At 40.4% G+C, this 13,740-nt stretch overlaps 2 protein-coding genes across 6 annotated transcripts in view; one reads left to right on the top strand and one right to left on the bottom strand.

The window, feature by feature from the left end:
- LOC100864081 (apoptosis-resistant E3 ubiquitin protein ligase 1) overlaps positions 1 to 13,138 on the bottom strand; it is a 15,621-nt gene extending 2,483 nt beyond the window's left edge. The window contains exons 1-12 of one of the 4 annotated variants that reach the window (XM_012487811.3): positions 12,966 to 13,138; positions 12,604 to 12,797; positions 2,737 to 2,893; positions 2,389 to 2,594; positions 2,099 to 2,298; positions 1,730 to 1,967; positions 1,467 to 1,636; positions 1,198 to 1,378; positions 905 to 1,116; positions 544 to 810; positions 390 to 465; positions 25 to 314 (exon numbers count right to left, since the gene is read on the bottom strand). In XM_012487811.3, coding sequence (XP_012343265.1) covers positions 25 to 314; positions 390 to 465; positions 544 to 810; positions 905 to 1,116; positions 1,198 to 1,378; positions 1,467 to 1,636; positions 1,730 to 1,967; positions 2,099 to 2,298; positions 2,389 to 2,594; positions 2,737 to 2,893; positions 12,604 to 12,781 — 2,175 coding nt within the window. In that variant the 5' untranslated portion in view covers positions 12,782 to 12,797; positions 12,966 to 13,138. Of the gene's footprint in view, positions 1 to 24; positions 315 to 389; positions 466 to 543; positions 811 to 904; positions 1,117 to 1,197; positions 1,379 to 1,457; positions 1,637 to 1,729; positions 1,968 to 2,098; positions 2,299 to 2,388; positions 2,595 to 2,736; positions 2,894 to 4,709; positions 4,921 to 9,822; positions 10,553 to 12,603; positions 12,798 to 12,965 lie in introns of those variants that run through there. The other 3 variants (XM_086903534.1, XM_086903535.1, XM_012487814.3) reach the window with 3 other exon arrangements.
- On the top strand, positions 2,940 to 4,561 carry LOC105735751 (uncharacterized). 2 transcript variants are annotated; one of them, XM_031917134.2, is made up of 3 exons: positions 2,940 to 3,334; positions 3,550 to 4,031; positions 4,148 to 4,561. In XM_031917134.2, the coding sequence occupies exons 1-3, from the start codon at positions 3,241 to 3,243 to the stop codon at positions 4,478 to 4,480; spliced, it is 909 nt and encodes a 302-aa protein (XP_031772994.2). In that variant the 5' UTR covers positions 2,940 to 3,240; the 3' UTR covers positions 4,481 to 4,561. The 2 variants fall into 2 exon arrangements, with proteins under 2 accessions (XP_031772994.2, XP_086759671.1); XM_086903545.1 differs by having other exon boundaries at positions 3,176 to 3,334; positions 4,166 to 4,561.
- Positions 13,139 to 13,740: the final 602 nt, after the last annotated feature.

Genomic DNA, 13,740 nt, shown 5'->3' on the forward strand with positions numbered 1-13,740 from the left:
ATAAATAAATTAAAAATTATTTACCTTGTAATGTACTCTGAGGCCTATGATTTGCGCAAGAAATGATCTCGTAAATCTTGCACGTACCAACTGTCTATAGGAACCACCAAGAGCAGATTCATACAAGCATTTGCCCACGATTCGCCCTGCAAACTCATAATGCTTTAGTTTAAGCTGTGAAGGCCGTTTACTGTTAGGATGAACTAGTGCCTGCTGTGATTCTCCGAAGGATGCGAATAAACCGTTTCCTGAATCGAATAGAGCCGCGCAAATCAACTCAAACCACTCTCGTCGAACACCACCCCAATCAACGCCTGAAATGGAATAGTATTGAATATTATTTTTCTTCCGATAACAAGAAATATTGTCGCACTCTGTAAGGAACATACCTTGTTCACCTTGAAAACTGATCTCAAAATTTCTACACCAATCACTAACAGAGAATCCTTTTGTAGATTTCATAGACTTAAAACGAAAAAAGAAAAAAGTGTAATCAATTTGACTGAATTATATACATCGCTTCAATCGATACTTGATATTTACCGATTCTAGCAATTTGTCGCGTTGAACTTTCACCAGAAGTTTTTCGTGGTAATGTTTTTGATGATGCTTTCGAACTTCGTGATAAAAGAAATCTTGTTTGTCAGCGAAAGTTTCACTTCCACCTATATTTTTCAACAAAAACAACGTAAATGTAGCGGCTATTATATCTCGATACAGAGAAATTAATTCAACGGGTGGCTGACATCCATCATCGATAGAAAAAGAGTCGTAACCATCGTATTGATTATTTGAACAATCAAAATGGAACTGAAAGACATCGTTTCAAATTATTGCACGTGTTATATCTATGAAAAAAAAAATTTTAATTTTTCCTTTCCGAGAAAGGAATTGAATTACTTACTTTAGTTGACGGGCAAAGCCTGAAAGTAACGAGCCTTTTTGGTATAATTCTTAACAAGTACTCCTTGATAGTGAGTTGTTTAGGCGAAATAAAGCAGACAACTTTTTTCGGTTTCGAAAATTTTTCTCCTTGCATGCCCAACAATTTTGCGGCATAACAAATGTTGGGATCTTTCGAGGCCACGTTATTATGCACCATTCTAGCAACATCACCTACGCTAACAAATATTATAAATATTATAAAAATAAAACTTGGTCGTCGAGAAAAATTTAAGAGGAAAGTATCTCTCGTACTCTCGAGTACAATGATGTCAAAATCGCCGTTATGTAGCTGCAGTCCGCGTAAACTAACTGTCGCATGATAACAGTTCCCCTTCGGAAAACTGACTTTTAAACGAATCCTTTGATTTGGAGAGTCATAGTCAAATTGTATACTGCAATTTGTAATAGCCGATTTATTCATTGTACTACCAATCTGTAATTAAAATAATCGTAAAAGAAAGAAGTTAATCAACAATAACCATCATTGAATTCCATCAGCCGTTTTTACTAACATTACTTGCCTGAGTAATATTAACTTGATAACCCTCCGTAGGTTTGTCTCCAGGCCCAAATAAACATAGATTATCGTATTCGTCTCGCGGCTCTATTGTCATAGAATGTGCAACTCCGGCTGTACAAACGACCGTTGAACTTTGTCGTACGAAGACGGTCTTATTCGGATCTGGGGGTCCTAAATAATCAAATATAAATATATAAATAAATATGATTTAACAATTGCGTACAATTCTATCGTAAATATCTTTTGGATAATGGGAAACCGTACCGGGAAGAAAATTTTTAAGAAACGGGCTGCCGTGAACGTGACACGAACCAATAAGTACAGCTATTCGATATTGTCCAGCATGGCGGACAGTAAACTTTACAACTGCAGTGTTTGCAGCTAAGGGATCGGTGCCTCCTAACTCTATTAGGGTAGCCACTCTTCGTGTACCCTCTGTGACTTCAACGATCAAATTGTCTTTGTCACAAATTGGGTACGGTTGGCCGTTCCGTTGATAAAACTGTAAATCACATTTTGAAAATGAGATACGATCGTCACGGCAATAAATTAGCTAGCCAAAGGAATAAATTTTATTTTTATTACACTCGTTTTTTTAAACATATTTAAAAACTTTCATCGCCTTGTATATACCTTCACTGTAAACGTCATAGTTTCTCCGACAAGTTGCGGCTCATCCCATGCAAAATGAACCCGACAATTGCTCGGTAGTAAATACTTTCCGGTCACATATTGTAACAAGGAGTGTTTCGCCTCTGGTGCTAGGGCCGGCTGTGTCATAGCAGCCAGGGTCACTAACCCTGCTACTGACACGGAGACAACTAACATTCCACCTGTCAGGAGGACACAAGAGAAGGGAAGTTAAGTGAATTTTCCTTGAAAATTACACGCAAAAACGATGAAAGAAAAAAAAAAAATCATACCCCATGTCCAAGCGTCTTGATGTTGGCTATTCTTCACCACGGCGCTCCACAAATCAGCCTTGAGGGTTTCTAAATCTTCCTTTGAAGTAGGCAACGTCTGTCTGGCCTGGGTCCATCGCGGTAAATCCTTGCCAAGGGCTGCCCGTGCCGCATTATCCTCCACCCAATACACGTCCTCCAGAGACATCACTTCCATCTGCATTAATCTAAAAAAAAAAAAAAAAAAAAAAAGGAAAAGAAAAACAGATCTTATCTTTTCTTTCGAAGAGGATCGCAATACAACAAACAATCGTCCATAGAAGTGTCTGTTGCATCTAAAGATAACTATATGGAAAATATCGTGCTCACTTTTGATAATGGCTGTGCAAGCCATGGTCAGTGAGCCATTGGCGTAAAACGAGCCTTTGCTGCAATAAACGTGCGGCGCGTTGCAATCGTTCCTCATCCTGGGCTGGTAATTCCGGCAACGCGTCCACCTCGCCACAACTCGCAAGGGACGAGATACCTGTAACATTCGAATCATTTCCTTCCCCTAATGATCTCGCAAAAGAAAGAAGAAGAAGAAGAAGAAGAAGAAGAAAAACAAAAAAATAAAGGAAATGGTCGAGCAATTAATCGCATCGAATTACATTTCGAGCTATTAGACGAACAAAGATTATTATTCTTTTTTTTTTTTTTTTAATTAGAGACTCGATCAGAGGAATTCGCGATAACGACGGATGTGTCTGTGTATGGAAAACGACAGGAAACGAGGCCTGATATAATTCGAAGCGAGGAATTCCTGATTCCTCTAATTTTCATTGCGTAGTCATTCGTCGTAAAATCGTCAAACTGTGTGTCAAGCCACTTGAAATGCGTCGTACGTCGTTCCTCGTCTTTCCACTGTGCATTCTCGAGTGCATCGGGCTCGCGCTTACGATATGCATCGTGAACAAACACGAAGAAGGTGAGGTGAAAAACTTTTCCCCTTCGCTCGCGTTTAATTTTCAATTGTTCCGTTTACGGAATCGGATACGAAAAGTAGGACGCCATTCCTGTCTTTTCTCCTCTTCGATTAAAACGTTTTTCACGTTTTCTTTTTTTTTCTCTGTTTTACGAAAAGAAAAACGATAAAATGAAATTTTAGAAATTTCTCGAATCGATAAAATGTACACGTTTCAGGGTTGCAGCTGGATCGGTTGCAATGCTTCAACGTCACGTTACAAACGGTTTTCAATCAGACGACGGACTCGAAAGTGAAGTCTATATCGATCTTCAACTCGGATTTACGATACATTCCGGAACGAGCTTTCGCGAAATACTCGAAATATTTGCAGTCCTTGAACATGCACCATTGTCGTATAAACGACATTCATTTGGATGGGTTTGATAATTTGATTAAGTTGACGAAACTCGGCCTATCGAACAATAACATCACGCGTGCGAGGGAGGCATGGTTCAAGAATTTAATATACCTGGAACAATTGGACCTCTCTTTCAATCGGATCGACGTAATTGAACCGATCTTCGACAAAATGCCGTTACTCAAACGACTCGACATCCAAGAGAATCGTTTAACTTGCTTCGAACCTTCAACGTTGCCGGCTGGCATCGACAAAGTGTATTTCTTCGGCAATCCTTTGACTTTCAAATGTCGGGGAAAGGTAAGAAAGCTAAAGCTTAGCCCTTTCGAAGAATCTCATTTAAAACGAGAGATTGCGAGAGGCGCGATGAAATGGATCGTTGCGATTCGGTTTATTTATCGATTCGGAAATTACAGCTAACTCTGTGGATGCAGGACCACGGGGTGAACTACAAAAACGAGGAGAGCAGGAAGGAAGCATGGCTGGATAAGCTGCTTTGGCTCTGCGCCATCGGCGACGCGAGCGTGGCCGAGTCAGAAGTCTTGATGAAAGAATGCGTTATCCTGAATTTGTTCAATCAGTTTCGAACAGGTCTGAGCACCGAGAAATCGAACTCCACGATCGACCACTGTGTCGCTGAGAGACACCAATTGACGAGTTGCGTAGTTGCGGAGAATCAGCATCGGCTCACCAACGGGAACGTGATCAAGAAACTGCTGTTCTATGTCCATCGAACGAAAATGAATTGAAAAGTAAAAAAAAAAAAAAAAAAAAAAGAGGTAAAAAATGTAGGATTTTAGAATTGAAAATATAATAAATAATTATGCAAAGATCGTCTCTAATTTTTGAAAAGCAAACCGCGTTGTGTTAGAGATCTTTTTTTCTCGAACCTTCGTTCGAAGGAATACTTATTTTATACTTATTAGGAAATTAATCGCAAGGAATAATTCATTGGATTTTGATGAGGTTTTTACTTACCGGAAGAAGCGCTACCGCTGGGCCGTAGCGACATGCCGATGGACGATATCTCATCGGCAAAGAAATCTTTGTCGCGTTGTCCATCTCGACAGCCTCGATTTTTGTCCGGCATAATTCCTCCACGGTGTTCTCTTCGCTCGTCAACTTTTACCGACTACGAAGCATTCTTTCTTTCGCTCACCGTCGCATCGCTCGCTCGTCACGAGGTCATCTTCTCGAAACATTATTACACCACCGTTTTATCTCATTAATCTTGATCGAGTTTTTCTTCGCGAAACAACCAATGCAATAATAAATTCGCGAACAATTTTAATTCGCGCGGTTCAATTTCGAATCCATTCCGAAAATGGGAATATCTTATACGATTCTTCGACGCTGTATAATCGCGCGATAAATTTATATCCGAGCTGCGTCGTATCGCCGAACAATGAAACCCTCTACCTTTTGTTTTCGACTTCGTCGCCCACGCGTAAAGTGCGATGATTGAATGGCGAATAGCCATTGACAATTGTGCGGGACGTGACGGTATTGTCAAGCGGCGGACGTTTAATATTTCGCTTGTCGTACGAACGGCTAGTGCGCAGCTAGTGTATATTTTTTTGCAACGAAGCGAATGCAATTAGAAAGGAAAGAAGAGAGGGAAGGCTTTTGTAACAAGAGGTGAAGCATCGATCAATTTCTTGTTCTAGAGGAAAGGCTAGAGGGGGGGGAGGGGGGGTTGCATCGCGATTAATTTTAATTACAAATCGGGTGAAAGCTATTCTACGTGAGGAATTAAAGAAAAGAGGAACTGGATGATGAAGGAAAAATACTCGCTGTACTCTCTGTTACGTGCACGAGCGTGTTTCGAGCGCGTCGTGAATAATGAAGAAGGGGGATTCGGTGGTAATTCGGCTCAACTTTTTCCCCCATCTCTAACGGACCAACTTAGGCGAGGATCGAGGGATTAAACTTATTCGGTCGTGGTGCGGCGCGATCGAAACAGCAAAGGAAAAAGAAAAAAGAAAAAAAGGGAGATGTTTCGCCGCGTATAACTTTCGCCCGCGTTGACCCAGATCCGGGGCTACTCGATTCGAATAAAGAGATTGATAGCTGTTTCGATGGATTCTTCGGATTGTACTTTTAGGCCGGTTTTAGGCCGCTCGATTAACCACGTCGATCAAACGATCGCGGATCGATAGGCGATGGCCGAGTCGGCGATTTAATCAACTACAACGGAACGGTTACCGTGAATTAAACGGGTCCTGAAAGCGGGTCAAGAGTCCACTCGAGGTCAAATCTCGGGTTATCGTACCCGTGTTTTCCACGCTCATCTCGTTTCCCTTGCACAATTTATTGGCCGACGTGCACCGTGCCAATTGCCGCCGATAAAAAAAAAAAAAGAAACGATCGGAAGGACGAAACATAGGATTGCATTTCGAGATGTAATCCGTGGCATCCGTGGAGGAAATAAATTGGACGAAATGGCACAGGACGCGTGTCGCATCCTCCGCGATTTTTCCATTTTCTCTCTTTTTTTTTAAACGCGTTTAATCGAGTCGTCAGTTCTCGAAACGAAACTCGAGTTGTTACATGTGAGAAGGATAAAAACGCGAAGGATATGCTCGATTTGATCTGATAACCGATGGATCTCGGGTAAAAAGAAAGGAGGGGAAAAAAAAGTAATGGAAAAATTCGCAGACAATTTCATCCTATCAACTATTACGGGACTTCGAGGGATAAACGTTCCATTAGCGAGTCCATCAAAGCTCTCGAGCGGTAACGTTTCAAAGGTAAAGGAAGAATGTGGTGGCTCTCGATGTTTTTCGGATCTTTTTCCACCTCCTCCTCCTCCCCCAACCTTTCCCCCCCAATCTTTTTTTTTTCTGGGTCGAAACGGAAATGTACACGTGGAGGAGGAGGAAAAGAAGAGAAGAAATGTAGCATGGGAACAATGAAAGAATCAACCGCGTAGAAACACGGCAACCTCGACGTGGACTCTTGACCTTTTCGAACGGATACCTTCCTTCACTGGCATTACTTCGTGCTAACGATCCTTTCGGTAGCGAGGGGGTTGGGAGCAGCGGCAGGAGGTAGTGGCGGCGGTGGTGGTGGCGGTGGTGGTGGTGGCGGGCAAGGAAAACCAGGGCATACGTATGTCATACATTCTCATGATTATGCACGAGAGGGTTGCCGGTATTACGAAGGTAGGACAGATCGATTCCAACATTTGCTATTGCACGCTTTTGTGTCTATCTCGTGCTAACCAGGGACACGATATTGCGCCGAATTGCAACATTTCGTTTTCGTCTGGTTAATTCCCCTTCCCCTTCCTCTTATCGTGTATCTCGACAGCGATATTCCGTGAATATCATCCACGGGGGGAAGAAGGGTGAGAACAAACTTGGTGACACAGTTTCACCACCATGGAGCGTAATACCTTTGGCGTGTCACTCGCAGGCATTAATGGAATCCAGTGCCGTTTTTCCTTAACCTTAACCGGCAAAGCGATTAAACGATCCTGCTTGTAATCGCGATTCTCTTTCTTATCCCCCCTCCGCTCTTTTTTCCGTGAAAATCGTAAGAAGCCAGGGCAATAAGTTTCGGGTGAAAAGAAGTTTTTTAGAGGACCCTCGGGGATCAGCTTTGCTCCGAATGAAAGGATACGAAAGCGCGATGAATACCTTCCTCCCGCGAGAACGAGCGATTGTTTCCCGGACTAATTAAAATCTTACTCGCCGGCTACTCGAGACGAGTGTGTGCCTATCTAGACATCTTGTTCCCCGAGCGAAGATACGATACACGAGATCTTGCACGAAGATGAAGTTTATCATATCGTATTACCGTTTCGCTCGTTCGAACGAGCAAATATTTGCGGCGAATCAATTTTTTTCTTTTCACGATTAAAACGAGAAAATACATTACATTAACGAAGCGAAAGTGATGATTCATTGGTTGTATATACAATTCATTGGGTATGTAACACACGATCGAATCGAAGATAGTGCGATTGTTTGTGCATACTTCCTTTTTCCCATGCTGATTCGTATGCGCGTTTCTATCTAAACGAGATAATCGAGGGTTTCGAGTATGCCTCGTAATACAGGTAGGTGTATACGTGGTTTGTATTCCGTCCGCGTCGCGAGTTCCCAATCAGTTTTTTTGTTTGTTTTTTTGGATCGATAGAAATGTAGAGAAATACGACGAGTCGAGGAATGCACGCTCGTGGAATGATTAATTGTTCGTGGCGCGGTAAAACGTAATTGGTATTCCGGAATTCGTCGCACTTAGACGGATAGCACAGTTTATTGCACGGTTGGATAACATTTATATTCGTTCTCGAAAGCTTAGAATATCCGCGGATATTTTTTTTCTTTCATAAAATATATCGAGTAAGATTCGTCAAGGGAAAGGGGCCGTTTTAATAATCGTTGTAATACCGTTTGCTCGATCAAAGAAATTTTTGCTTTCAATCTGTTTCAATGGCCGCCGTTTAAATTATACTCACGCGCCGTTTCAAAACGATTTTACACTAAAGGCCGTTTAAAACAGCGTGTATACGATTTCTTTCGATCCTTCGTTCGAAATTACGCATTTCGTCCGTAGAATGGCGATTAATATTTAATGCAGCCGGTGAAGCGTGTCAACCCTCTCAGTCTTTTTCAGACTGTTCTCGACGGAAAATTTTTCCCGCGTTAAGAAAGGTTAAGGTCAGACACATGGATCGATACTTTTCCCATCGGCCGACGTTTACTTCGTGCAACTTACTTATACGCAACAACGACACCGAGAAAATCAATTTTAAGCGCGATCAATTAAGCCTATTCAACCGTTGCACGCGTTTCCCACGTTTGTCTATGCCTGCGTGTTGCCAAACCCCGATCGATCGATCTCGCCAATGGATTATCTCCCGCGCCTTCTTTCTCCTTTCCAGCCTCTCGCTTTCACTCGTAACGAGGGCGAAAAATTCGTGTAACACGATTGATTTATGCCCACGGATTTATCCCTCCCCGAAAATCTCGTCTCGCTTCATTATTTTCGAACAATGCGGGGCACGGAAAATGGTCCGTGATAAATTACGACACGTGGACAATGAGGAAAATGGCGAGGCAGTGAGTCGGAGGTTCTATCGATTCTACTCTTGGCATGAGTAATGATTTTCAAAAAACGTTTTTGAAATAAATGTTTCCAAATAAATTGCACAGTTTCTTTTTTTTTTAAGAATATCGTCTATTCATCGATCATTTATACACTTACTTATACTTCTATTTACTACTAATCGCTTCTTTCGAATTACCATAACTCGAACGGGTTATTCTATATCCCGTATTACGTTTATCTTCCGGTATACGGAAGGAGAAAGAAGAAAGTTGGGAAAAGTTGGGAATTGAATTTTCTCTGTGCCAATCTCCAGTCTTTCCCCAGCGGGCAAGTTTCATCGACATCGAGCCGATAAAACGCATTACTGGCAAACTTTTCCTCCCCCGGATCACGATGCTCGTGGGAAAAACCTATCGTTCAAAGTGTCGCAATGCAGGACGCGTTCGCCGCGCTTTAGGCGATCCCTTGCTTTTCGAAAATGCCCGAATAGAGAGAGAGAGAGAGAGAGAGTATATGTGTGTGTGTGCGTGTGCGTGAGTGTGTCGAGTTTACGAGCGGCGTCGTGACGTCAACGTCTTTCGCGATGAAGACGTTCCGTGACCTCGCGCGGCCCCGAATAACAAAGCCTTGAAACGGCTCGCAACAACAACACCTACGCGATCAAACGAAATTTCGAATTTCGGGAGAAGAGAAATTCGTCCCTTTTCTCTTACCCTCGAAGAGAAACGTTGTTCGCCAACGTTTAACTTCAAAAACCCGAAAAATTCCCCGAGATTCGAGATTTCCTTGGAAATCGTATGCTGTGTGTTCTTAATTAAGGATCGGGGGGGAAAATTTTTGCACAAATTTTAAAAGCATGCAATTTCTATCGGGTGTGGTGCAAAATTAGGGTGAAGGAGGTTAAAAGCTAGGGATAAAGTACTTCATCAATTGGTTCTTCTTCAACCGATTCTTCTTGGCTTGGTTTAATTGAAAATAACAACGAAGCGATTGATATTCGATCGTTGGCCGAAGAGAGAAGAAGTGAACTTACGGATTCGAATCGACTTCTCGTCACCTGAAGACTGCTCTTTCCGATCGGTGTCGATCGGCAACTCGAAGTTGGTCGGGATAAAAGATCGCGGGCGCCACAGCAGAAAGGGGGTAGCGTCGCCAGCTACCAAAAAGTTATGCGGCTAAATTCGAAATGCAGTTCTCGGAGAGTGTCGCGTCGCACTTGTTTACGATATTAATTACGATCTCGCTACTTGTCGTCTACGGGAGGGGTGAAGAACGAGAGGAGGAGGAACTCGTGTGGAGAACGGATGGTGGCTAGAGAGACGATGGTGTTCTACGAAGGTTCGTCCCGAATGCACGCTTCGTCTCGAGGTATACGCGCGAATAATGACAGGGTTGGTGGTGGGATGATAAAACGCGAGCTGTTTCTACGACCGACTTGGACGCGTACGTCTACTAAGAAGGCGGGCCGATGTGTCAAAGCCTCGGTGAACGCGCGAACATCCGAGGTTCGTTCACGATCTCATCGTTCCCGAGGAATTCTCCGTTTTTATTATGGTGGTTCATGCGTACGCGCCCTCTGGCAGCGCGCATAATGCTCACGTCGTTCGGTTCACGCGATTGAAACGGGTCCGCGAAAGAAATAATGCGAAAGGGGAACGTAGGGGGTAAGCAAGCGAGGTGCGAGCGCCTCGATATAACCGAGATGCGACTCCGCGATCCACTCGCGCGGACTCACGCTAGACGACTGCATACGATACGATTACACGGACGGAGAGCCGCCACCCTCTGCCACCCGTTCACTACTCCCACCCAACCACGCTACGAAGACCACGCCAACCGATCGCTTCCCTTTTTTCCTTTCCTTCTTCCAAATTCACGATTTCACGTCACCCTATCTCTGCTTTAACCGGTTTATTTAATTTCGCGCTTTCTCCCTCTCTCTCTCTCTCTCTTCTCCTTTCGATCGTTGTCATTGTCATTTTTACGAAACGAAATTCCACTCCTTCGTTTTTCTTCTCTCTCTTCACCCCATGAAATTCTACTTCTTGTAGACGCTCGAAAGATCTCGTTTCTAGGAAATCTGCATCCCTCGGGAAAAATTGGAAATCGAAAGATAGACGAAAAGGGTTGATTTTCCATTACGTTTTATGGAATGGTTCCAAATATATAAGACGCGGTGATCCATTTTCTTGCTACCGCAATCGATTAATTTGGTTTAAAAATTTAAAAAGAAAAAGGAAAAAAATTTCGATGATACTTTTAAACGGGCTCGAGTTTGTCATTGGCACCTAGCATTGCCTTGAATTTTTCCAGTAATTGCAGCGCACTTATCGTTCAATCGTAAAGAAATGTTCGCGTTGAAGCGCTCTCGACGAGTAGTTATATTTAATCTTTGACGATCTACTTTGGTGATCGATAAGAAATCCGGATAGGGTGTAATAATTATTGAGGTCAGTTACTTGCTGACTGGATCATTAGTTCCCTCTCGACAAGCGAATCTTGTTTTCTGCCGTGTCAACGGAATTCGTGATTCGAATAGCTTCTAAAGGATCTTTTTATTTTTTTTTATTTTTTTTGCCATGCTAAAAGTGGTTAAATCAGCATAAAGCGAAAAATTAGCATAAAATAAACATCGAGGATAAATCTATTTGCGTTATGTAATATAAAATTTATACGAACGAAATATTATTATAACAATATATAATCGATCAGTTATTCGTAGCACAATCTCGTTTAAATTAACAGACTTGATACAGCAGGGACAAAGATACGATTATTCGAATATAAAAGTATTGGATCATTAAAATTTATTGTCAACATACGAGTGCTTTAGGACCAATCGTAAATGTTCGGTGATGGATAGATTAAAAAACAATAAAGGTGATTGTGTACATACAAAACGTTTGCTCTCGAAAAGGGTGAGAGCAGGGGCAGTGCTCCCCACCCCATTGGCTCAAGTGCAAACAGCGCGCAGTGACATTGCCGCAGCTGGGAACTTCGTATCCATTCGTTCATCCCACCAATACCGAGGTATAAAAGCCTAACTCCGAAGGAATATTCGCGCAAGCGCTTATATCCTTGGCATCAGCCAGGGCCAAGATGATAAAAGTTTGGACACTGACGCAGATTTATCAGCTTGCTTCGTTTTGGGTTTTGAATCTAATAAGAAAAACATGCGGAGGAACAAGCTACGATAAAAACTGAAGTACAATTTTGCGTATATTTTATAATATTTTCTCTTTCTATTCGATCTTTAATTTTTTTTTCTTTTTTTTTCATTTAACATTTTAGAGCTTATAACATAAAAAAATTTCTCTATTTTTCATCTAATAGATCTTCATAAATATTTTTTATAGATACGATAAATACATAAAGAAAAATATTGCAAAATTAATTATAGATAACACAGGAGTTTAAATTGCTCTTACATAACTCTTTGAAATGATAATGAATTCCGAAGCATCACAATTCTTTGATACAGTAATGAATAACGTTTGCAAAGGCTCGTTAAATTCACATTATCGTACAAAGACCCGTAATTTAACGACCAATCGATAATACATGTTTAACAATGAATTTCAAGTTTGAATAATGAATCTATTGTGCAGTATAGTAATCGTTTTAGAAAGTCGCCAAATAGAACGAGTGATATATTATATACTGATTGTTTTATCTTTTATCGTAAATTGTTTACAAATTGAAAAATTCTTTTATTTATGAGAATTTATATGAATTGATATTTGATAATTATGTAATGCATAATATAAGAATGATAAAATAATGGAATTAGAAAAGTAATTAAGAGAATTCTGACCTTTCTTTTTGAAGAGAGGTCGATATTGTTTCAGTCCAATTTCGGCAAGCCATTGATCTGCTTCGGTTAGATCTCCGTTGTTTGCATTTCCGGTGACAAGCATCAAAAGTTTGCCAAGGGATAAAACCATAGTAAGGGCTAAGAATACCCCAGATAATACAGTCGACCATCGTGCCATTTCCTGATAAGTGCATCTTCAAATAAATAGTAATAAATTATATTGACAAACTGCGTGTATACGTATATATAATATTGATGTTAACAGGTTAAGTGTCTGAATTGAGGTTATGTCACCATAATGTTTGTAAACAAATCTATGTCCGGAAAATATAACTAGTGGTACTTTGCATTAATCGACTTACCACATTTTCATAGAACTGTTAATCGATATATAATATCATCGACAAAATTGTGCTTGTGCAGTTTTACGGAGTAAAGACTTACATACTCGTACAGAATAAGGATTGCTGTAGATGGAGTGACAGATAAAGAACACTATAAATTTCTAGGGATTTCGTACATCGGTCTTTCTTCTAATGGACAGACTGAAAATCAAAAAAATATACATTCTTTACACACACATAGAAAAATTAATTTATATATAAAAAATATAAATTCTTTATGATATATAAATAAAAAATTTATATACATATAAAATAATATACAAAAATAAATATATATATATTTGCATTTAAAAATTGAATTAAATAATTTTTGTTAATTAATAGGTTTTATAAAAAAAACAAAATTAATCAGATATCGGAGCCATTTATTGAGTGTATAAATTTTGAAAAGGAAATATAGACAAGAAGAGGAAAACAAGAATAATGTAAAAATTGGGGAATCAGTGCCATCTTTTAAATACCAAAGACATTTCTTTAAAAGTAAGGTAAAGAATTGAAGAATAGCGCTATTATTTGAATAGTAAAAAGAAAAAAAAGTACATCTTTTTAAAAATATTCAAAAGATGGCGCTGATGAAGTCTTCCTACTTTTCCTGAACTATCTCTATTTTTTTCTCAATATACGCTGTCTTTTCTTTACGTATTCGTAATCTAGAAATGGTACTAATTTTTCTTATATTTTCTTATAATATTTTTATATTTTTTTAACGTTTGAATTAAAAAATAAACAATAT

Source organism: Apis florea, unplaced genomic scaffold (genome assembly GCF_048593485.1).
Source record: "Apis florea isolate Af1SG1 unplaced genomic scaffold, ASM4859348v1 contig_2293_pilon, whole genome shotgun sequence".
Taxonomy (NCBI): Eukaryota; Metazoa; Arthropoda; class Insecta; order Hymenoptera; family Apidae; genus Apis; species Apis florea.